This window comes from Eretmochelys imbricata, chromosome 18 (assembly GCF_965152235.1).
Source record: "Eretmochelys imbricata isolate rEreImb1 chromosome 18, rEreImb1.hap1, whole genome shotgun sequence".
In the NCBI taxonomy this organism is placed as follows: domain Eukaryota; kingdom Metazoa; phylum Chordata; order Testudines; family Cheloniidae; genus Eretmochelys; species Eretmochelys imbricata.
Genome location: NC_135589.1, coordinates 6,493,046 through 6,516,580, shown reverse-complemented (window position 1 = coordinate 6,516,580; position 23,535 = coordinate 6,493,046). Strand labels below are relative to the sequence as shown.

At 60.6% G+C, this 23,535-nt stretch overlaps 1 protein-coding gene across 1 annotated transcript; it reads left to right on the top strand.

The window, feature by feature from the left end:
• Positions 1-455: 455 nt before the first annotated feature.
• On the top strand, positions 456-18,418 carry ARHGEF19 (Rho guanine nucleotide exchange factor 19). Its single transcript, XM_077837569.1, has 16 exons — positions 456-535; positions 1,269-1,903; positions 5,210-5,602; positions 6,261-6,357; positions 7,362-7,438; positions 7,981-8,246; positions 9,711-9,871; positions 10,364-10,516; positions 11,605-11,734; positions 14,196-14,270; positions 14,877-14,966; positions 15,855-16,018; positions 16,617-16,775; positions 17,465-17,544; positions 18,026-18,130; positions 18,261-18,418. The coding sequence occupies exons 1-16, from the start codon at positions 456-458 to the stop codon at positions 18,416-18,418; spliced, it is 2,823 nt and encodes a 940-aa protein (XP_077693695.1).
• The last annotated feature ends 5,117 nt before the right edge of the window (positions 18,419-23,535 follow it).

The window sequence follows — 23,535 nt, the reverse complement described above, 5'->3', positions numbered from 1 at the left end:
GACACGTCCATGTTCCCTGAGCTTGGCCCCCTGAGCCAGCTGCTCCGCTGCTCCCCCTGCACACAGCAGGAGAGCCCCAAACCCAAACCGACTGCAGGAGTTTGTGACTTGGGAGCCCCCCGGGGTGGGGTCAGCACAAGGCTTGGAGCTGTCAGGAAGCGGGAGGCTCCCAGGTTCCCTGGGGGTGGAGGCGGAATTTGACACAGGGGAGCAGGGCAGCTGCAAATGCTGGCAGGTGTTTTTGTTCCGTAGCTGTTAGCAGGGATCAGAGCCCTGCTCTGCCGGGCAGGGGTCTGTCTGGGTGGCAGTGAGGATGTGACAGGATGAGGGGTGCAGCAGGGGACTTCCCACGCGGGGGGGTGGGGTGTCTCTGCACCTATTGCAGCCCGTGCCCCTGGGGGCAGGAAGGGGAGCTATCCCCGTTCTGGGCCCAGGCTCTCCCAGGAAGGGTCACCATGATGGGGAACAGTGCCGGGACCCAGGCGGTGGGGGAGCGCAGACACGCCAGTCCCAGCCTGTCCCAGCAGGAGGCGCTGTGGGAAATGGTGCAGGACCACTGATGGTGCGGGCCTTCCCAGCTACTCCAGTCCCAGCCTCTCCCACCAGGAGGAGCTGCAGGGAATGGGGCAAAAGCAGCAGGTCTGATGGGGGACCCAAGTGTTTCAAGGGAGGGATAGTTCAGTGCTTTGAGCATTGACCAGCTAAACCCAGGGTTGTGAGTTCAATCCTTGAGGGGGCCATTTAGGGATCTGCGGTAAAAAGAAAATGGGGATTGTGCCTGCTTTGAGCAGGGGGTTGGACTAGATGATCTCCTGAGGTCCCTTCCAACTCTGATAGTCTATGAGTCTTGCTCGAGCCCGCACGGCAGAGGAGGGTCTCGAACCCAGGTCCGCTGCCTTGTAGGGCTGCCGAGCACGTGCTGATGCGAGCAGCGGACAGGCCGGGACTTGGGAGCAGACAGGGAGTGGGGATGAAGGGTGACATCTGGAGATGGGTTCTGAGATCCACTTGCAGGACAGCCAGATGGGTGCCCTGTTCCCTTCCCCTTGGGCTGACCAGGCCAGCTGGGAGAACTGGGCTGTTTAATGGCTGCTGCAGACACTACCCTCTAATCGGGGGTGGGGGGGCTGATCCCATTCGGAGACACCCCCCGTCACTGACCCAGTTAGCTCCCCACCTGCTCCCAGCCGGACCTCGGGGGGCATTTCTGGTCGTCATGTCACCTCCCACCCCGTGCCTGACACGCTCCTGTTTTGCCTCCCCTACAGGTCTAGGGCAGGCCGGCCCTCGGTGATGGAATACCGCCCCCGGCCGGACTTCCAGCCACACCTGACATCGCTGCCCTACCAAACGGGGAGCCAGCAGATGGGGATCCTCACCGTGGGCGGGCCCCAGGCCCTGGGGGACAGGCCTTGCCGAACAAGGCACCATGTGGCCGTCTGCAAGCAGGAGAGTTTGTCCTTCGTGGAGCTGCCCAACCTCCAGCCTCCTAGTCAGGGGGACTTTAGTCTTGTCCCATGCTCCTCGGAGGGCCTGGGGCTCCCCATCTCCCACAGCAACCCCATGGACGGGCGGGGAAGCCCGCAGTTGAGCCCTGAAGGCTGGTCCCCCAGTCATCACAGCTACCCAGACTTCCACCCCAGGCTGGGCTGGATCCCAGACTCTGGGGTCCCCTTTGGAGGCGATGCTGCGAGTGGGGGCTCTGGGACTCACACAGGGGCGGTGGGGATTGCTGCCCCCCAGGGATGGCAGGTGGTGAGGAAAGCAGACAGCTGGCCTCACGGCAGCTTCTTCGAGCTGCCCTCGCCTGTCCACGACGTCATCAGTGGGCCCACGAGCCCCCTGCCGCTGCCCAAGTCCCAGGGGCAAGGATCCCATGGGGTGGAGAAGGAGAAGTTGGCCTGTGAGTATTGCATGCTGGGAAAAGGCGGGCCTCATGGGGGAGGCTGGAGAGGGAGGGCAGGCAGAGGGGGTCCATCTGGCAGGGCATGCTAGGGAGGAGGCATAGAGCTAAAGGCCAGAAGGGAACATTTATGATCTTCCACTCTACTCTCCGGTCATGCTCTTCCTGCACAGGGGTGAGGCCTGTGGTGTTCGAACAGAAGGAGCAGGGGTCTAGTCCCAAGCTCTCCAGATGCAGGGGGTCCCTGCAGTGACTTAAAAGCATGAGTGCTAATCTCAGGGCAGAGTGTTAGGGCAGAACCCCCTGACTGGTTGTGAGTTCAATACTTGGATTTCACCAAGAAAGGATCAAGGGCAAACCCCTCCGGCCCTGTAACAGCCCTAACCATGGAGTCCCAGCCAGTCCCCGTGGGCACTCCGATCTGTCTTGCCACCCAGCTGAGTCTGCCTTTGTGATAGATGGTCCCTTACACCAAGGATCACAGCAGTACTCAGATTAATCCCAGTCCCAAAGGACCGGTCGCTTACCCCAGGTCAATAGAATTTTAGAGCCTACACCAAAGACAACATTTGCAGCCAGTCCTGTAATAAATGATCTGAAGATTTATTCTGGAGCAGTAGTTCTCAACCTTTTCCCATTTGCGGACCCCTAACAAACTTTGAATGGAGGTGTGGACCCCTTTGGAAATCGTAGACACGGTCTGTGGACCCCCAGGGGTCTGCGGCCCACAGGCTGAAAAGCAAAGACGCAAGCCCTGTGTGTCCCTCAGGGCTAACCCAGGAGAAGCACTGGGGATCTTTTGCTTCTGCCCAGTAAACCTTGCCCCCTTTCCCCCCAAGTCCAGGCAGCATAAAGATACAGTTCCTTCCATTTAGGGCTTTTCATTCCCTTCCCCTCTTCTGCTCTGAGCTGGAAACTCAGCTAATGGGAGGAATTCACCTGCATGCCTCATCTTCATGGGGGGGAAGAGTAAACAACAAAGTCTTTTGTCTTCTTTAATGTTCCAGGCTAGTCCACCTGGTGCGATGGGCCTTTGCCTTCCTCGCTGGGCAGACATAATCCTGCCGTGGGAGCTCAGCATTTCACACTCGTCAGTGTCTCCCTCCTCTCGGGCGATTTACACAGTCCCAGAGGCTCTCGCGTGAGATGAAGGCCGGCAGCCATGCACCAGCATTCCATAAAGTCAGAACGCTAAACACACTTAGATAAGTGTAGGGCCTGTTTTAGCAATCCCAACGCCCAGGTGAGCCAGACGGCTTGCAGCTAGGTAGCTGTCAGTATTCAGCTGAGGCAGGGGGACCGTGGGATGAGCTGGCACCTGGTCTGCCAGCATCACACCAGCACTGGAATTGACCCCCCGCCAGAGCCTGGATGTGGGACCCCGCCAGGGACGCCAGTTTTGGTTGGACGTGTGCCTGGAAGTTTCATTGCATAACATAATACTTTAATTCTTGGGGACTCCAGGAGGCAAGTATAGACCCTATGGCAGGTGCTGAGGGGGTTTCTGGGAGGCTCTTGTGCAGAACCAGTCTCCAAACCTCTTGGCTGAGCTTAGGGTGGCCCCCTGTGCACGGTTTCCCAGGGTTGTCCCTGGTTTGAGGTAGCTGCCCCGGTAAATCTGTCAGGGTCCCAATTCCCACTGCCAGGCCAGTTTTTACAGGCTCAGGATCATCCCAGATGCCCTGCTGTTCTGTACCCCAGAAGTGGCAAGCCCAGCTCCTGTGTTCCGTGCCGCACCCATGCCGAGAGAGCGCCGCAGTGCGGGCACGGCAAACCCCTGTCAGTAAACGACAGACCACGGAGTCCATCAGCCCCGAGAGAGAGCAATAACTCGCTGCACCGGATGCTGCAAAGCATTCTGGGATAGCATTTCTGCAAAACTAGCAAGCCCTGCCATGCTCCCAAGGGGCCTTGGAGGTAACGTCCAGGCCATGTTTGCAGGGACTGGACCTGTTCAGGGAGCAGATAAGAGGAGCTCAGTGAGCCGCAATCCAAAGTTTGAAACAGTAACACGCAATAGATCATATCAACTTGTTGTCCTGGTCACACATGGCCCCCCATAATAGCCCCCCTTGGATAGTGCCCGCTGGGATCATAGGAAGGCAGCTGACCCTGGAAAATGCTGTTTATTTTCTTACTGTGCAGCGTCTGGTTTCTGACAGGGAGGACGGCCCAGTGGTTTTAGGGCCCTCGCCTGGGAGCCCCGGGTTCAGCTGGAACCCACTTAGCACTGCCACTGACTACGCAGGACCCGGAGTTAAATCCAGCTCCCTGGCCTGGCGCAGGGCTGCGCCAGGAGCAAACTCCAGTGCCCTCTCCCCAAGCTGAGCTGGCTCCTGCATGTGTGACAGGAGCAGAGGGCGGCGCACACCTCTCGGGAGGCAGCCCCTATGACACACAGCTGGGCAGATGCGCACTGCCTGCCATCTGCTCCCGCTGTCCAGGGGGAACAAGGCTGGAGGTGAAATCCAGCTGGCTATGTGCACATCACACGCCCTGGTGCCCCAGGGGAGACACAGTCCTGCCGTGCCAGGGTCCAAGGCCCAGCTCCTTAAAGAGCTTAGGTGCCTAACTCCCATGGGCCCAACTAATTCCATCTGGAAACATGTCTGCGAACAGTAACGTGCACACACGAGCCCACAGCTTTGCTTGCTGGTGCAACCGCACGTTGGCTGCTCGCTGCACCTAGAGGGAGGCCAGCCTGCCGGCTGGGAGTCAGGAGGCCCAGATTCTATTTCAGGATCAGCCATCGGCTTCCTCTGAGCCTCAGTTTCCCCCTCTGTAGAACAGGAAACATCCTGTCTCACAATGGGGGCAGAGGAAGGGGCAGCTGTGGGGCTTGATTCGCTGCGACCCCTGGCCAGAAGCTGCTGTAAAGGTCGGGCATTGTTGTGAAAACAGGTAGGAACAGGCAGAGACAGGCTCAGCATTCTGGGGTCCTGGGGGTGGAAGGTCACGCACATGCCTTGTGTGTTTCGTGCTCCCTTCTGATGATTAATCCATGGAGAGGATAATAGCCTTCTGCTGCTGCCAGGGGGTGGAGCTCCTCCTTCAGCTCAAGTGGCAGAGGTCTGTGCTAGCACTCCTGGGCTTGAGCCCTACTGATGCCCCGTGTGGCGGGTAGCACTGTGAGACTGGGAAAGCTCCCAGCGCGGCAGGCCCTGAGTTCCAGGGGATGGAGCAGCCCCATGAGCTGTCTCCCCTGGGCAGCTCCGCTCTGCTGGACCCAATCAGCCCTGCTTCCACATGCCCCGCTTTCCTGCTAGCTGGGGCCCAATCCTCATCGTAGCTCCTCTCTCCTTCCAGGGAGGAAGATCAGGGTCTACTCCCCCGAGACCCTCAGTGACACGTCCCCCAGCCTGGATGGAGACACCGTTTTCCCAGGCTCCCCAGTCCACGAGGACGGCAGGTGTGCGGGGGAGCTCGCGCTGCGGGGGATGGAGCCGCTGGACCTGAGGCCAGCTCCTGAGGGGCCTCCCCACGAGGTGCCCGAGACACTAGACCTGGCGCTGCCCCTCTGCTCGGCTGGCCGGAGTGCCAAGGGCTTGGCAGAGCAGGAGAGGCGACGCTTCTCGGCCTCGGAGCTCATGAACAAGCTGCAGCTGTCTCAGCGCAGGGCCACCTTCTCCCTCAAGCTGGGCAAGTCTCTCTCTGCCAGGAGCGCTTCCAAGGAGAAAGGGGCTTGGGCGAGCCAGGAAGGTATTGGGATTCTCACACTGGGCTAACTGGTCAAACCGGTATGGTCGGCTTGGGGCCTTTCTTTCTTTCTTTCTTTCTTTCTTTCTTTCTTTCTTTCTTTCTTTCTTTCTTTCTTTCGACTCCAACCCCTTTGCATCAAATGCTCTGTCCCACTATAGCGCCAGGTTAGTGGCTTTCATGCTATGGTGTACAGGCCTGTGGTCCTTGGTGCCCATCCTGGGGGATCTCCCTCCCCGTCCACATTCAGTGGGGAGGTCTGGGAGTGATGATGGTGGGTCCACAAGGTCTCTCTCATCAAGTGGTCCCCCCAAATGAAGACGGTGGAGAACCATGTTCCTGGGAGGAGACATGGGCGGAAGGGGCACATCTATAATGTCAGCTCCCCCCACCCAGCAGGGACCCCCTGAAAGCGTGAGACGGGGGTGGAGTTTCCATGGCCATGGTGAAGAGACTGGGTGGAATCCTGGACCGCTGTCCCTCTCTTCCCCCACCATCGCATAGGTGCATGATGGGATTCTCCCTCTTCCCCTGAGCTGTTAGGCCTGTTGGAGGCAGGTTAGCGATGGACCAGTGGAGGCAGGGGAGGAAGGGCGCCCTGACTCAGACCCCAGCCCAACTCCTCCCTGATCAGCTGTGAAGCTGCCGTCCATCCTTGCAGGTAAACTGAATGGAAGGGAGAAGAGTTGCAGCAGCATGGGCAGTGATGGCCTCCCATCCCCAGAGTCACCCAGTGAGCCAGGGAACGTCTGGCCCAGGTAAGGCATGCGGGGAGAGCCGATGGCCCTAGGGGGGTGTTCCCAGCCCACCAGAAGGCACAGGCTAATGGGCAGGCTGCAGGGATCTGGACCGTCAAGAGAGGGAGGATGGGGGAAGGTGATGCTGAGTTCCTTGGAGGAGCTGGATTTCCCAGGGCATGGGCTGGTGGGGACTGGGCTGCAAACCCAGTTATCGGTGAGAGCTGTGAACCAGACCCCAGACACCCAGCGCCACTAACTAAACTCAGCATCCTGATGGAGAAGGGGGTGAGCCCCCCTGGCATCTGCCCCGTGGGCCTGAGCCCAGCCCCACGATGTGGGGAGTGTGTCCCCCATTTCACCCACTGCAGGCCCGTAGGCATGTCTGAGCCAGGCTGGATGCCAAGGGGAGAGGCACACGAAAGGCGTTTCTCAGCCTCTCTGTTTTCTAATCATCTTTTATCTCTCTCCTTTTCTTTTCTTTTTTTTTTTTTTGAGTTTTTGATTTTTTTAAGATCCTAAAATAACCAATAAATGATCCGCTCAGTGTTCACCTGGCGCTAACACCTGGCCCAATAGGCAGGCTCTGGCCACTCTGGTGTTTGGAAGCGGGAGGGAACACCCAGCCAGGACGGCCCCACCCTCCTTGCAACATGCTGATGGCTTTGCAAGGTGCATGTCACACCCCTTGGACTGGTGTGATGCCTGTCCCAGGTGCAGGGCAATGGAGGAGCAGGGCTGTATCCATAGGGCTGGGCACAGTGTCTCCACCTGCCGGGGGGTGGGGCGGTGAAAGTAGTGACAGCAGAGAGACCCTGTCCCGCTGGCTCATTCCCACTGCCTGATCTGGGTCTGGGTGACACCTGCTCTCACTCCTGATCCACACTGGGGTTAGTGAGCTCAGGATCAGGCCTCATGGTGCAATTCAGCCCTCAGGCCCTGATCCTCCACCCTACAAGTCAATGGGAGGGGAGGGGTGCAGACTCCAGTCCTCACCCCCCACCTCCATGTGTTCCTCTCTGTAGGAGCGAGGCGGAGCCGGATGGGTGCCTGAGCGCTTTGGTCCAGCACGAGAAGCGGCAGTCGAGGTTCCTCCTGAACTGTAAGCAGCCGGCTCGTCCCTCCCGGGGGATTTCCCCTCTGCCTTTAGAAACCCACATCCCAGCTGGAGCTGTGCTCAGGCTGCAGCTGTCAGGACAGCCGTGCCAAGCCCTTTAACGCCAGGGCAGGGGTTGCAGGTCCCCCACCCCCTAGCCAGCCAGCGAACCCCTATCTTGGGCATCGGCTGCCTGGTCCAGAACCAGCTGACAGCAGAGGGCACAGACACCGGAGAGAAGTGCCTGCCTGAAATGGGCACAGAGGGAAGGAGCTGTTGGCCTGAGCCTCTGGCCTGGCTAGATGGCAGAGGGCAAAGCTGGCACGGACCCTCCCCTCTGCCCTTATGGCCAGGCCCCTTCTCCCCAACCCAGCCCTTAGACCCAGGCCAGTCCCCCTGCTCCTAGCCATAGTGCCCCCCCACACCCAGACCATGCCCACATGGGGTTACCCTAGGGCCCCCGGAGGGGTGTCTCATTTGCCCCGGGGATGGCGTCTCGTTCCCTGCTGAAGGGCCCCCTCGGCCCAGCTGACCCCTCCTCCCCCCAGCCATCCTGTACCAGGAATACAGCGATGCCGCCACCGCCCGGGAGATCCAGCGGCAGCAGCGGGAGGACGCCCAGGCGGCGGAGGAGGAGGAGGAGAAGGAGGAGGCCGACCTGGCACAGCCCAAGCCCAACCTGTCGCCCAGCAGCTCCTTCTGTTCGCAGCGCTCGTCCCGCGGCTCCACCTTCTCGCTGTGGCAGGACATCCCGGATGTGCGGAGCAGCGGGCTGCTCAGCACCATCAGCCTCCAGGAGTGCAAGCTGCAGGAGGTGAGGGGGGGCCGGCCCCCTGCTCGGAGTGTGGGCACCGTGACGCAAAGCGTTTCCCAGCGCTTGGCCAGCCACCGCCGACACAGAGCCAGGCCTGGCACTTACTGGGCATCGTCCCCGCCCCGGGGCCACCAGGGCTGGCGGGACCCTCCTGGGCCAGCGGGTTCCTCCCATAGATTCCATTGTTCTTGGGCCCACGGTGTCCGTTCGCTTCAGTCGCCCTTCCCCCTCCCCGGGGCTCCCCCCAACGCATTCACAGGGCCATCACCAGCACTGGGCTAGCAGGGGGCTGCAGGTCAGGACTGAGGGGCATTGGCAGAGCTGAGGGAAGGGGGGAGCACAGGGCTGGGATAGCAGGGGGCTGCGGGTCAGGACTGAGGGGCACTGGGAGCTGGGAAAGGGGGGAGCACAGGGCTGGGATAGCAGGGGGCTGCGGGTCAGGACTGAGGGGCACTGGGAGCTGGGGAAGGGGGGAGCACAGGGCTGGGCTAGCAGGGGGCTGCGGGTCAGGACTGAGGGGCATTGGCAGAGCTGAGGGAAGGGGGGAGCACAGGGCTGGGATAGCAGGGGGCTGCGGGTCAGGACTGAGGGGCACTGGGAGCTGGGGAAGGGGGGAGCACAGGGCTGGGATAGCAGGGGGCTGCGGGTCAGGACTGAGGGGCATTGGCAGAGCTGAGGGAAGGGGGGAGCACAGGGCTGGGCTAGCAGGGGGCTGCGGGTCAGGACTGAGGGGCATTGGCACAGCTGAGGGAGGGGGGGAGCACAGGGCTGGGCTAGCAGGGGGCTGCGGGTCAGGACTGAGGGGCATTGGCAGAGCTGAGGGAGGGGGAAGCCCAGGGAGACACAATGCCACTGGTGCTGCATGCCCTGTCACAGAACCCGTGCCCTCTCTAGGGTGGCCAACTTTCTCATTAGTGAAAACCAGACACTTAGCACCGGAATCTCCCCCGCACCCTGCTCCACCTCTTCCCCGAGGCCCCACCCCTTGCTCCATCTCTTTCCCTTGAGGCCCCACCCCTGCTCCTCTTTCTCCCCCCCCCGCCCACTGTGGCTCCTTGCTCTCTCCACCACACTCCCCCTGCCAGCTGAGCAGGGCTCTAAGGGTGGAGGGGTGACTGGGGCAGGGTGGGGGAGGGAGAGCCGGGCTCTGGGATTTGGGGGGGGGGTGAGTGGGGCAGGATAGGGGAGCTGCTGGTACCCCTCTCCACCAGAGCCATTCCTGACGGCTCCGCCAGGCTCCAGCAGCAGCTGCTGCTCTTCCCACCCCCCAGTGGCGGAGGCCAGTTACTGCAGGTAACCGCACTTTTAGTGTCCGGTCAGCCCTGCCGACTGGACGCTGCCAGGTTCCCTTTTTGAGTGGCCACAGCGTGAGGACGCCCTGGCAGAGGAGGAGGAGGAGGAGGCCGCCCTGGCGCCGCCCAAGACCAACCTGTCGAGGGTTCCCCCTCGCTCTCGCCCCGGCAGGCCAAGTTTGAGCTGATCACCTCGGAGGCCTCCTACATCCACAGCCTCTCCATCGCGGTGCAGCACTTCATGAACTCACGGGAGCTGAACGAGTGCCTGGGAGCCCAGGAGAAGCAGTGGCTCTTCTCCAAGCTGCCCGAAGTGAAGGACGTCAGCGAAAGGTCAGCTCCTCCCAGGGGATGGGGCCTTTTGACCTCCTGCAAGGTGCTGTTGGGGAGCGGGGGCGGGGTGGGTGAGACAGGAGCGAGCCGAGAGGCCATTTCAGGTGACCGGGGAACCCGGTTCAGGCTCTTCTCCCTGCAGCTCTGCCCAGCGCCCTGGTCCGGGGGGCCCAGGTTCTGGAGATGTTGGTGCTCAGAGCACCATGCGGTTGTGGTGCAGGCTTGTGTTGCTCTCGGGCGCTGTCTTGCAGCCCCATCTCAGGGTCTAACACCTTAGTCCAGGGCTGTGGGGAGCTGAGGACCCTTCTCCAGACAGGAGGGAGACCATTCCCAGCGATGCTGAGATAGAGCCGGGGCCTCGAGCATCCCCGGGCGTGACCAGGGCAGCGGCATCACGCCCCCACCCAGTGCTGGGAAAGGCCGGCGGTTTCCTCGGGGCCTCAGGTTCGCCTGCCCGCTAAGGCCCCGTCTCACGCCCTGGCTCCCCGGCAGGTTCCTGCTGGAGCTGGAGGAGCGGCTGGAGGAGAACATCCTGCACTTTGACATCTGCGACATCGTGCTGCGCCACTGCCCGGCCTTCCGCCGGGTCTACCTGCCCTACGTCACCAACCAGGCCTACCAGGAGCAGACCTACCAGCGCCTGCTGTGCGTGAGCCCCACGCCGCCCACAGGCCTTGCTGCTCCACAGCACCGCCCCGGGGGCCACGCAGAGAGGAGAGCTGAGCGGGGAGCTCTGGGCTGGGGGGCCAGTGAGCAGGTGGGGAGGAGCTCTGGGCTGGGGGGCCAGTGAGCAGGCGGGGGGGGGCTCTGGAGTGGGGGACCGGTGAGCAGGCGGGGGGGGCTCTGGAGTGGGGGGCCAGTGAGCAGGTAGGGGGAGCTCTCGGCTGTGGCGGGCGATGAGCAGGAGGGTGGGGAAGCTCTGGGCTGGGGGGGGCAGTGAGCAGGCGGGTGGGGAGCTCTGGGCTGGGGTGAGCGATGAGCAGGAGGGTGTGGGAGCTCTGGGCTGGGGGGGACAGTGAGCAGGCAGGTGGGGAGCTCTGGGCTGGGGGGCCAGTGAGCAGGCTGCGGGGGCTCTGGAGTTGGGGGCCAGTGAGCAGGTCTGGGGGAGCTCTGGGCTGGGGGTGCTGGTGAGGAGGTGGGGGGGGAGCTTTGGGCTGCGGGGGCCAGTGAGCAGGTGGCGGGGAGCTCAGGATGGGGGGCTGTTGAGCAGGCATGGGGGAGCTCTGGGCTTGGGGGTCCCCTGTGTCCCCCACAGCCTCCTTCCCCCTTCCCTTATCTCTATGTGTCCAGCTCTGTCTCCTCTTAGCTCCTCAGGGATTTGGTCCATCAGGGATGCAGGACGGTTCTCACCAGCTTCCCCTTCCCACCACCTCCCTCCCTGGCCAGTTCGAAGGCTCCTGTCACGCCCAGTCCTGGATCCTGCTAGTTCCTGCGGGGATGTCTCCTGGAGTGGGGGTGGGGGGGCCCTTGCCCAGTGCCAGGCCCTTCCTGTGGTGACAGCTCCTGGAGAGGGCCCTCGGGTGCTTCGATGGAGAGCCCCGGGTGCGTCGTACAGGCTCAGTGCTTGCTTCTGGCCTGATCCAACAGCCCACTCATGTCAGTGGAAAGCCTCCGCTAACTCCGGTGGGCTTTGGGGACCCGGCTGGGTGTGCTGCCCCTGACATCCCAGGAGCCTCTGCCCCTAGCACCACGGCTCTGGGGACTTGTTAAAATTCCTGTCCACATTGTTCCAGGCAGGACAATCCTAAATTCCCAGGGATCCTGGCAAAGCTGGAAGAGGGGCCAATGTGTCAGCGCTTACCTCTCACCTCCTTCCTCATCCTGCCCTTCCAGAGGGTCATGCGCTTGCAGATGCTGGTGGAGGTGAGCCCCGGGGTGGGGGGAGAGGGGACCGGGGGTGTAATTGGAGAGTATCACTCCAGCCAGAGCCGGCCTGGCATTAAAGGGAAGTGCCCTGAATTATAGGGCACCACACTGCAATCTAAGGCCTATCTCTGCCACTGACTCACTGTTTGCCCCTGGGCACGTTGCTTCCCCTCCCTGTGCCTCAGTTTCCCCCCGTCCCATGCAGATACCCTACCTTTATGAAGTGCTTGGAGAGCTGCAGCTGAGGAGGGCTCAGTGTGACTACATGGCCCGTTGTTCGGATTCTCTTTGTATTGTTATTACTTGGGCCAAACTCCCGATGGGCTCCCTGGGGGCTGCACTCAAGTGACAAGCGGAGCTAAGCCATTGTCAGAATGGCAGGATGTCCCCCAGAGATTGTTAAAACCCACGTCATGTTTCATCACCAACCAACAGTGGCACTACATTGGTCCATCTTAGGCGGTTTCACTTTGCATCTCTCATGCCGAGCCCAGGCCTGCCGTGTTAGCAACCCAACAATACAGGGATTGCTTAAAACCTGCTTGCAGGGCATTCAGGCATTTCTGCTGTCTAGCTTTCTCTGTAGCCCAGAGATCAGGTTCCCCCAGACCTCCGGGTAGGCATGTTTTAAGTGCCTTACAAGGGCAGCAAGTGTCATTTTACGGATGGGGAAACTGAGGCCCAGAGGGGGCGATGTGGCTTGTCCAAGGCCAGGAAACTCAGGCTGAATCTGCCTGATTCAAAGCAGGGTCTCTGGCAACTGTGGTGAGTGCTCTAACCACCCAGCTTCTGGCTCTTGTGGGGTGGGTCTCTCCCTCTCTCTCTGAACAATTTCAGCTGTGATCCCAATAAGAAACAGGAAATTTTTTTGAAACCTCGAAAATTGTCACAGGATGGGAACACCCATGTCCCGCCCAGCTCTGTTATGAAATCTTCCCCCAGCTGTCAGCAAACATAACACGATCGCGAGCTGTCAGTGCTGTTGGGTGACAATGGGACAGAATAGCAGAGGAAGCCACTTTCTTCCAACACTGCACAAGGAACTCTCTCTGCTTCTCTGGAGAGCTTCTGCCTAGGGCTTCCCCCGTCTTAGCCCTGCCTGATGGCCTGCTCCAGATATAAAGAAACAGCTCCCAGACTGTCCCACGTGCTGCTTCCCACAGGCCTAGATAGCCGAGCCACAGGCTTGTGGCAGCAGCGGCCTCTGGGATTCACGGTTAGACCAATGGCGTGAGCTGAAGGGTTTCAGAGGCCTGGGATGTAGGGCACTGGTGACCTCAAGTGGCAGACTGGAGTCAGTGTACGCCACCCACCCTCCCCTCTCCCTTATGCCTCACTCGATCCACACACCTGCTGGGCTATCCCTTTCTTTGGTACCAGGTCCCTAACTCTCAGTGTCTGGAAACGAACTCCCTGCACTGGCTGCTGCCCTGGTGCTTAGAACCGGTCCGGAGTACTCAGGGAACCAAGGGAGGCAGTTGTGGCCTGGTGGATAGAGCAAGCCCTGAGTGTTACTCCCAGCTCTGCTATTGCCTTGTTAGGTGACCTCAGGCAAGTCACAGCCCCTTCGTGCCTGTTTCCCAGCTGTAAAATGGGGGTGAAGATACTGATCTCCTTTGGGCTGTGCTTTGAGATTTCCTGATAACGGCGCTGTCTAAGAGCTAGCTATTATTGTTATTCAATGTGCAGGAGAGACCAAAGCCTCCATGGAAAGCTACCGATTTTCACTGAACCCTGATCAGACACTCCAGATTGCCACGAGATTTCCCCAGCTGCCTGGGGCTCCCAGTACAGGGGTGGGAGGGCCCAATATAAGCCCCCCAAATACTGTAAAGTGTTACCCACATGGCCAGGTACTGTGCCCGGGACCAGGACTGTTATTAAATAGCTCCTAAGCTGCTTTTTAGAACAGACTGGACCCCGTTCCTCGTGGCTCTGGACGGGGCGGACAATCACTGGCACCAGAGTGAGAGCGGATTGTTACCGCGTGGATTTGGCAGGTTTTGCCATCACTTTGCCCTGGTCTGTGTTCGCCAGGAGGCCAGAGCAGAGCACAAAGGGCCCTGTAAAGGTTTGCCGAAGGGGCAGGGTCACAGTGCATCGGGCTCAGCCTACACCAGCAAAGTCCCCTGCCACGGAGAGCTCACACTCGCACGAGGGCCCCGTTGTGCTACCGAGCGCCTGTGCTGAGATCACCGAAGTCCCCCTGGATTCCCAGGGCGCCAGCCCAATTCGACCTCAAACACGCTACAGGTCTGAGTCTGTAGCTCTGGTATCAGCTGGTGCCATTGACCCATTCTGCTCCTGGGGCACTTCCCGTTGGGTCCATGCTACTGATCTGTGCCCCCGGTGCTGGTCAGGACTGCTGATCTCTGGTGCTGAGGTGTTTGGCTTGGGACTGACACCCGGGGCATCTGACGCTTCTTAAGTCGATACGTTTTCTGCCTCCTGCTTGCAGAACATCCTGAAACGCACATTGCAGGGCTCCCGGGACGAGGCCACGGCCACCAAGGCCTTCAACCAGCTCAAGAAGGTAACTGGCGAAGGCTAGGAAGCGCTTTGAGAATGGTATAAAATCTCTCCACGTGGGCTGCGAGGACTGGGCTGGCTGGTGGGAGAGCAGGATGGGCACTGCTTTGTCTCCGTGACTGGAGCTGTGTGTGTGTGGGGAGGGAGGGTGTACCTTGGGGCCTTTCTGATTTGGGGATGTGTGTGACTGGGACAGGTGTCCTTGCAGGGAGAATTGTGGGTCCTCTCTGTTGTCTTGGCTCAGATTCTCCATGACACTGAGTAGCAATGTGGTGCGGCACAGAGGGGCCTGTTAGGGAATCGCTCACACCTCGGCAACACCCTGGCCATTGGCATAGGTTAGAGCAGCCTTGGGGCAGCTCTAACTTCCACCAGCTGGCAGAAACACTCCCCCCGTCCCCAGAGGACTGTGTGCCATCCGGGACTGTCTGGAGCCCAGAGCTTTCTGGGGATGACACCGGGGCCATTTCTGCTGGCTCTGCACCATCTGGGAGCTCCCTTGTCCGGGGGAGATTCTCAGCTGGCCGGCCCTGGGGGCTTTCTGGCCCCTCTGCACTGGCTGAGTGGAGATTCGGCGTGGTGGTGGCTAACGGCTCCCTCGCCTCCCCAGCTTGTAAAGGAATGCAATGCCAGCGTCCAGTCCATGAAGAGAACCGAGGAGCTCATTCATCTGAACAAGAAAATCCACTTTGAAAGTAAGGTGAGCACGGGGACTCATCTGGGGGAAAGGGGGGGGGAGAGTCCTTGGAAAGCTGGTTCCCCCCAGAAAGCAGCGAACCCAGGGAACAGACCGGACCCAGAGAACACAGACCGGATCTACCAGAGAAAGCACAGCCAGGGCGTGTGCGTCTTGGGCCGGGTGCGTCTTGGGCCAACTCCAGGGACTGCGGGAGCTACCAAAGGGGCGAATCAGCCAAATCCTCAGCTGGTGCCAATCTGTGTCCAGTGGAGAGAGACAGACGTACACCCCGTGAGGATCTGGCCCTGGGCTCTGAACAGGGTGTGCCGCCACCCAAAAGTGTTCTAGACACAGACACTTCTGGGTTCAATACTGTGTGAGTTCGCCAGGGTGATGCTCGATCAGCCCTGCCTAGGAACCCAGGCTCCACTGGGTTTAAAGTCCAGTCTCATAGCATGCAGGTGATGGGCTCTGAGTTCACATGCTGACTGGATGCCTCCTCCATATGGCCACCTATTCCGCCACGGAGACACCAGCTTCCTGCTCAGAACTGCCCCCAGAGCTGCTACCTCTGCAGCCATCTGCACGGGCCACTGCTGCTCCTGTGACCAGAGCCCTTCGCGCTCTGTATCTTTCACTGACCCCCCAGCCACTCCCACTCCCGCCACAGCCAGAATAAAATGTAAAGGGCTTCCCATCCTTACCGAGCCCCAGGCTTCAGCTGAGCCACTGGGCTCCACCAGCCAAGCTCCTGGTGCAGCTGCATCATGGGAGGTTCACGCCATGGCCAGGCCGTTGGACCATTGATGTGGCGTGGGCTGGTGATCGTTGTGTCTCCAGGATGGAGCCTTACAACACCCTCCCGGCTCTGACGTCTTCTTCTCCTTTCTGGGCCGGGGCCCTCGGCAGATCTTCCCGCTGATCTCGCAGTCGCGCTGGCTCGTGAAGCATGGGGAGCTGGTGGAAGTGGACATGCAGCTCATCAGCACCCTCGCCGCCAAGTTCAAGCTCTCCACCAAGATGGTGTATCTCCACCTCTTCAATGACTGCCTCTTGCTCTCCAGGAGGAAGGAGTGAGTGGTGGGGCGGGGTGGGGCAAGGCGAGCTGTGCAGGATGGATGGGATAGTCCTGTGGAGCGTGGGTCTAGCTGGCCTGGCTCTCCTCGGCTGGAGTTCACGCGTTGGCCCCCTTGCACTCACAGGGCCGGAGGAGCAGGAGGGGGCGGTGCGCTGTCCTCCCAGCAGTGGGACGAGAACCTGGGCTAACAGGCTGTAGACAGCTCTCCTTCCGGGTCTCCACTGGATGCCCCACTCACAGGTTCCCCTGTGCTGGGAGGAGAAAGCAGGCCACAGCTCGGGAGCAGGTGCTTGAGGCTCCACATTCACCCTGCGGTCGGCGCTCTGAGCCCAGACAAGTTTGTGGCAGTTTCTGGCCCACAGGGGAGAGGTCCCGGCGGAGTCTGGGGGATGTGTGGCCTGGGGCCGTCTGTCATGCTGGGCAGGCCCCAGGGTGAAAGCCGATCCTGCCCGTGCCTCGTTTCCCAGGTCCCTCCTGCACAGGAGCAGCGTGTCCTGCTCCCCAGGCATCAGCACCTGCCACGCGCCGGTGCTGAGCAGCGGGCGCTGCTGCCCCTCGGTCACCGTCTCTCTCCCTTTGCCCGTCTCGCCCAGGACGGGGAAGTTCGCGGTCTTTGTTCACGCCAAGATGCCGGAGCTGAAAGTGACCGACCTGAGCAGGAAGCTTCACGGGGTCCCGGGACAAATCTTCCACCTCCAGCTCTTCGACAGCCAGCGGCTGAAGCACCAGGTCTTGCTGCGGGCACAGACCGAGTGAGTGCCCAGTGGGGCAGGGCCGTCTCCATGTGACACCTCCAAACACCCCAGCCCAGCTCCCGAGGCGAGGGGGAGAGAAAGCTCCTTCTCACTGTCACCTGGCTCGGGGGAGGGTTACGACCAGCCTGGGACGGGAGCCCTTATTGCCGGCTGGCTGGTGGGGACCTGGCCAGCGGAGAGCCAGCATTTCTGGGGAGCTCCTGCCGAGCGATGGCGGGGGAGCTGTCTCTCACTCCGCCAGCAGGGGGCCTGCGTAGCCCTTGAGCGGTGTCAATGTCCCAGCAGCGGGCACAGCTGACATGGGCACCAAGCCCGCATCCCCCAAGCCACCAGGCTGCCAGGTAGGGGGGGACCCAGCTGGCTCTGGAGGTAGGCTCACCAGAGTGGGAAGCATATAGTGCCCATCAGGGCAGCTCCACAGGACTCCAGCTAGGACCAGAGCTGGTCCACAGGCTGCCAAGTTTGGCCCTGCCCCCAGGACTGGATCAGAACCATCCCAGAGTTCTGGGGCATCAGGATGTGGGATTTGGGTTTGGCCTGTGTGGAGATGGGTGACCTGCTGCCGATTGGGGCTCTCCCCAATTCTGAGCCTGTTCAGATCAGGGGGGTGGTCTGGGTGACTCTCTGGGAGCCTCGCCTGTCCTATCGGGCAGGGCTGGGCTGACCAGCTCCGTCTGGCCCTGCAGGAGTGAGAAGCAGCGGTGGATCTCGGCAATGGTCCCCTCCAGCCCCCAGATGGACAGGGAGCATGTCACCAAGAATGCAGGTACCCCTGAGAACGCGCCCGCCCCCCTCCTGCCAGGGCTTGAACCCAGCAAGGGACCAGCCTGGCTGCAGCAGGATCTCGGGTCCCAGGGGCATGACCCTGCTTTGGACATGACAGCTCTGCTGTGACTTCTGGCTTCTGTCCCTCATCCCTGGGTACTCCCCTGCCCCAAGCACCTAGCATCCAGGTGCCCCAATCACACACAGGTAACATGGTGCCATGGAGCAGTCAGTCCTCTGTCAGGCCAGCACCAGCCTCCCCGTTTCTGGAGTCACGTGCCCCTCACTGCTCCCAGCAGAGCTCAGGCAGGGCTGGACTGGCTCAGGGGGGATGTGTCCGGCCACATCACTAGGGAGATTTTGTCCCCGGTGGAACCTCGAGGGTCCCAGAGTGGGTAGAAGCAGCCTTCCCTCGGATCCCAAACCCCTGCCCCGGGGTCCCGGGCAGTACGTGACCCTCTGTGTCTTGCCACTGCTTCCAGACACCGCCCAGGTCCAGTGTATCAAAGCCTACAAGGCCCAGGAGCACGACGAGCTGACCTTGGAGAAGGCGGACATCCTGGGGGTCAAGACGAGAACCAGCGACGGTGAGGGGCCCTGGCTTCGTCTCTCTTCTTCTCCCTCAAGCTGCCCTCTCCAGCCCCAACACCGCAGTGGCTGGCAGGCCGGGCAGTGCCCCCCCGCCCCCAGGCTAATGTTTCCTTCTCTCCCGCACAGGCTGGCTTGAGGGGATCCGTCTGTCAGATGGGGAGAGGGGCTGGGTCCCTCAGGGGCACGTGGAGGAGATCACCAGCCGGGGTGCCCGGCTGCGCAACCTGCGTGAGAATGACCGCATCAAGCACGCCACGAGCAAGCTGGAGGAGGAGCAGGCATGAGCCGGCCCAGGCGCCGGCCAGGGGAGACTCTGGGAACACAGTCAGAGCCCTGCGTCGTGGCAGGGCGATGGGCAGAAAGGTGGGGGCAGGACTGCTCCCGTTGCTAAGGGGCTGCTGAGCGAGCATCCTGGGCACACCCACCAAACGGCACCAGGCGATGGTAGCAACAGGCTGCGGCTTGGTGGATGATCTGCCGCGGCCTCCACGCTCCCCGCTGCTGGCTGAAGCTCCAGGGAGGGAACGAGGCCCCGGGAACCCCCTCCACAAACGGACCTGCTGTTCTGTGCTCTCTACACGGTTTCCTGGGAAGGTGGCACTGGCTGCCCTGGGTGGGATCCTGGCCTGGTCCTCGTAGGCACGGCCGGCTGGGGGAACCATCTGGCCACGAACTCTCTGCCCTGGCCCCTGTCAGAAACAGGCTACTGGGCAAGGGGGACCCTTGGTCTGACCCAGTGGGGCTGTTCGTGTGTTCAGGAGCCACCCACCCAAAGCATCATCTGCCTGGAGGGCAGGGACCAGCCAGGCAAGTGTCTCCCCAGCTGGAATGGGCACCTTGTAGGGGGAGCAGCGCACCATCTCCACGGCCCAGGCTTCTCGGGGTAGGGTGAGGGCAAGTTCCTGCTGCTTCCATCCTGGGCCAGCGTCACATGAGGCAGGAGGGACCCCATTAGTGATCCCTGGAGCTGCCCATTCTTCGAGGGGGGTTGCAGGGCAGGGGGTCGCCTCCGAAACAGCATCGCCAAAGCCGGGCTCCAGGCCCCTCCCCTTCCCCGTACTGCTCTGCCAGCCCGGGCACCGCTGGTGCAGGACGCTGCCCCCGGCGCTCCCCTGCGATGGCCTGAGGGGGGTGGATCGGCCTTGTTGTCATGGCAGGGGACAGCCACAGCTCCCTCCACCACAGCCCGGCCCAGCTCTTGCCTCGGCCTGGATCCTCTGCCCATGGCTGGCGGGTCTGCAAAGGAGCCAGGGCGGAAACAGCCCCGCTGACGTCTCACCCGCTGTTCCAGCTCGAACCGAGCCGAAGGAGGAGGGAGACGCCGGGAGAGCCGGAGACCCGCTGCAGGGGCTGGGTTTGCACAAGCCGCGCATCAGTAAAGGCCTTAATTCACTGCACGGGTGTTTCTTTCACGGGTTCCATTGGGCCGCGCCCACTGCCGGGCTATTCCGCTCCTGACCCCTGCCTGCCCCAGCTCTGCTGGTGCCCCTCAATGCTGACCCGCAGCCCCCCTGCTGTTCCACTCCTGATCCCCGCCTGCCCCAGCTCTGCTAGTGCCTCTCAATCCCAACTCGCAGCCCCCCTGCTGTTCCACTCCTGAGCAGCTGTCCCCGCCCCAGGTCACTCGCTTTTGCCCATTGGCCCCCCACATGAGCGTGGCCTGCTTGGTTATTTAGCACTTGCTTAGCCCAGGCCTGGCAATCACCCACTACTGAGGGGTGCCAGGGAAGGTGTGTTGTTGGGAGGGGCCTAAACCATAGAAGAAGAAGAAGATTAGGGTTGGAAGAGACCTCAGGAGGTCATCTTGTCCAACGCCTGCTCAAAGTAGGACCAACACCAACTAAATCATCCCAGCCAGGGCTTTGTCAAGCCTGACCTTAAAAACTTCTAAGGAAGGAGATTCCACCACCTCCCTAGGTAACGCATTCCAGTGCTTCACCACCCTCCTAGGGAACTAGTGTTTCCTAATATCCAATCTAAACCTCCCCGACTGCAACTTGAGACCATTACTCCTCGTTCTGTCATCTGCCACCCCTGAGAACAGCCGAGCTCCACCCTCTTTGGAATCCCCCTTCAGGTAGTTGAAGGCGGCTATCAAATCCCCCCTCATTCTTCTCTTCTGCAGACTAAACAAGCCCAGTTCCCTCAGCCTCTTCTCATAAGTCACGTGCCCCAGCTCCCTGATAATTTTTGTTGCCCTCCACTGGACTCTCTCTCCAATTTCTCCACATCCTTTCTGTAGTGGGGGGCCCAAAACTGGACGCAATACTCCAGATGTGGCCTCACCAGTGCCGAATAGAGGGGAACGATCACTTCTCTCGATCTGCTGGCAATGCTCCTACTAAACGCAGCCCAATATGCCATTAGCCTTCTTGGCAACAAGGGCACACTGCTGACTCATATCCAGCTTCTCGTCCACGGTAATCCCCAGGTCCTTTTCTGCAGAACTGCTGCTTAGCCAGTCGGTCCCTAGTCTGTAGCGGTGCATGGGATTCTTCCTTCCTAAGCGCAGGACTCTGCACTTGTCCTTGTTGAACCTCATCAGATTTCTTTTGGCCCAGTCCTCCAATTTGTCTAGGTCACTCTGGACCCTATCCCTACCCTCCAGCATATCTACCTCTCCCCCAAGCTTAGTGTCATCTGTGAATTTGCTGAGGGTGCAATCCACACCATCCTCCAGATCATTAATAAAGATGTTGAACAAAACCGGCCCCAGGACCGACCCCTGGGGCACTCTGCTTGATACCGGCTGCCAACTAGACATTGAGCCATTGATCACTACCCGCTGAGCCCGACAATCTAGCCAGCTTTCTATCCACCTTATAGTCCATTCATCCAATCCATACTTCTTTAACTTGCTGGCAAGAATACCGTGGGAGACCGTATCAAAAGCTTTGCTAAAGTCAAGATAAAGTCAACGACCCCCCCAGTCTCTGGGCGTGGGGGGAGGGTCTGGATTCAAACCTAGACCCAGATCCAAACATTGCTACAGGCCCCCAATGAATGGCTGAACCAACCAGCTGGATGTGACCAACCCAGACCTTTGGATCAGGCCCATCTCCAGCCCAGCCCAGGCCTAAGCTGAGCTGGCTGCTGCGTTGCTGGGGGGAAGTGCTAGACAGCAGCGCAGGGCCCAAGCCCCGATCCCAGGGCAGGTGCCACCGGGGCCAGGTTGTGGGAAGTGTAGCCCAGGGCTCTCCGTGGCCCAGGATTAGCAGGAAGGAGCCAGGGGTCCTGGGGGAGCGGGTGCCGTGTTACTGGCTGACGGGAGGGGCTGTCTCCGGCAGGGACAAACCCCAGGCACGCAGTGGAGCTCCCCCGTTCCCAGGGTCTGGGCCAAGGGGTGCTGTGACTTTGCTCTGCTGGCTGGCCCGGGCCCTGCTGCAGATTGCGGAGCGTCCTCTCCGTCCTGGGGCAGCAGAACCGGGGCTGGAGGCTGGGGCTGGTGACAGCCCTGGGCTCGGGCCAGGGTGCTGGCAAAAGAATCAAAGACAGGCCCTCTCGTGTTCTGCAAAAGAGGAGGCTCTGGGGGCCCAGGCCAGGAACAGCCCTGCCCCCAGCCCTGCTGCAGAGCAGAGTGTAAGGTGGGGAGAGCATCAGATGTAAACACAAGGGCCAGACTCACGTGCTGGAGTAAATCAGGGTGTCTCCTTGCTGCCAGTGCGGTTACATTGGTGTAAGCAACGGGAGTCTGGCCCCAGCAAGCAACTGAGCTGAGGGGCCACTCCTGGCCACTGCGGCCTCCCTCTCCGGCACCGGAACCGGGGAGGAGGTACCTCACAGCCCATCCCCCACAGAGCCCAGCAAGCCCACCCTGGTTCCCACCTGGGTCTTGCAGGGAGAAAGGCCTGGCCGGGGCAGGGCAGTTGACAGGCCAAAGTCAACGCAAAGAGAAGGCCCTTGCCAGCCCCGAGCCAGCCCCGCGGTGTCGCCAACTCCACAAAGCAGGAAGTCACCAGACAAACCCTGAAAAGTGGCTAGATGCAGCTGTTTAAGCACTCAGAAGGAGTCCAAAATGTCACCGAACAAAATTTCCAGAGAATTCAGCAGAGAATTATACACCCCCCCACACACACCCCCCACACACAGGCGAGTTACACACACACACACACACACAGGCGAGTATAGTCACCAAATCATTCACAAGTGGTTCAATAGTGTTAATAAAATCCATTCCATGCTCTTCTTACTACATTCTCTTGCACACCAGAAGCAACTACACCAGGACGCTGTCATCATCAGGAGGGCGCCCTCTGCATGTTGGGCAGAGCGCTCTGTCCAGGGCAGCCCAGTACAGCTGGGGTTGGGTCATTTCAGCTCAGCTTCCCTTTCTTGCCAGCCTGGATTTGAGCCGACTGGTGAGTGAAAGGGGGAGCCCGGAGCTGGGAGGGGAAGAGGGCATCCACCTGACCTGAGCTCGGAGCTGCAGGGAGCCAAGAAAGCAGATTTAAAAACAAAAGTCCACTAGCCGGACCCCTTCCCCCCACTTCCAGGGTTTCATTTCTGAAAAGAGCTGGGCAGGTAACCCCAGGCCAAGCCGGGGGAAGGAGTAAAGGGGAACCGAAATCAAGCTAGCTGCACCTTTGATCCTGCAGTAAGGGCTTCATCCCCGGAGGCCTGGTGCCCCCCGCCCCATTGGGGCACATGGCCCTGTCTCATCCCACCTTCCATCCGTGCGGCTGTCCTTGCTGGCTAACCTGCCTCCCTGGCCCAACCCGCTTCATTAGCCGTCTTCCCCTGCATCACAGGCTGGGCTACCTACGACTGAGCAGCGAGAACGAACATCTGGGTAAAAACAAGCCCTGGCTAAGGTGCTGCTCTCTCCAACGTGCACCTGGATTTAGCAATGTATTTAATTAGCCTCCACAAACTTCTTTCCCTCGCCGGCAGGTTATCGTGATCTCAGCCCAAGCAGCCCTGGAAGGCGATTCCTTCCGAGGCCGTGCTCAGCTGGGACGTAATGACACTGACTTGGGGTGCAGCAGAACGTAGTAAGAAGAGCACGGAGTGGATTTTATGAACACTATTGTGTGGCTTGTGAATGATTTGGTGACTACGCCTGTTGGTGACGTCTTTCTCTGAATGCCACTGTCATTGGCAGCGAAAGTCGCTAGATTTGTCACTGGTCACTTGGACACTTATTTGCTCGCTAGGGAACCAAAAAGTCACTAAATCTGGTGACAAAGTGGCTAAGTTGGCAACACGGCTGGCGGCACCTGCGAGCTCCGCGCCCTCCTGGGGCCATGCCCACCGCAGCCTGCAGCATGAGCCTAAGGCAAGGGGCGAGACCCAGAGGAGCCCAGGAGGCTGGGAAAGCCCTCGTTCGGATGGGGCGGTCAGCCAGAGGCCAGGCTAGCGCTGGGGAGGCTGGGGAGCATTGACCGAGCCCCGGTGCAGCACG

Bases quoted from the DNA above. Each gene is read 5' to 3' on its own strand.
- ARHGEF19 (XM_077837569.1), top strand. From the start codon at position 456: ATGATGGGGAACAGTGCCGGGACCCAGGCGGTGGGGGAGCGCAGACAC. The intron at 14,967-15,854 runs GTGAGCACGGGG...GGCCCTCGGCAG, and splicing joins AAATCCACTTTGAAAGTAAG to ATCTTCCCGCTGATCTCGCA. The intron at 18,131-18,260 runs GTGAGGGGCCCT...TCTCCCGCACAG, and splicing joins CAAGACGAGAACCAGCGACG to GCTGGCTTGAGGGGATCCGT.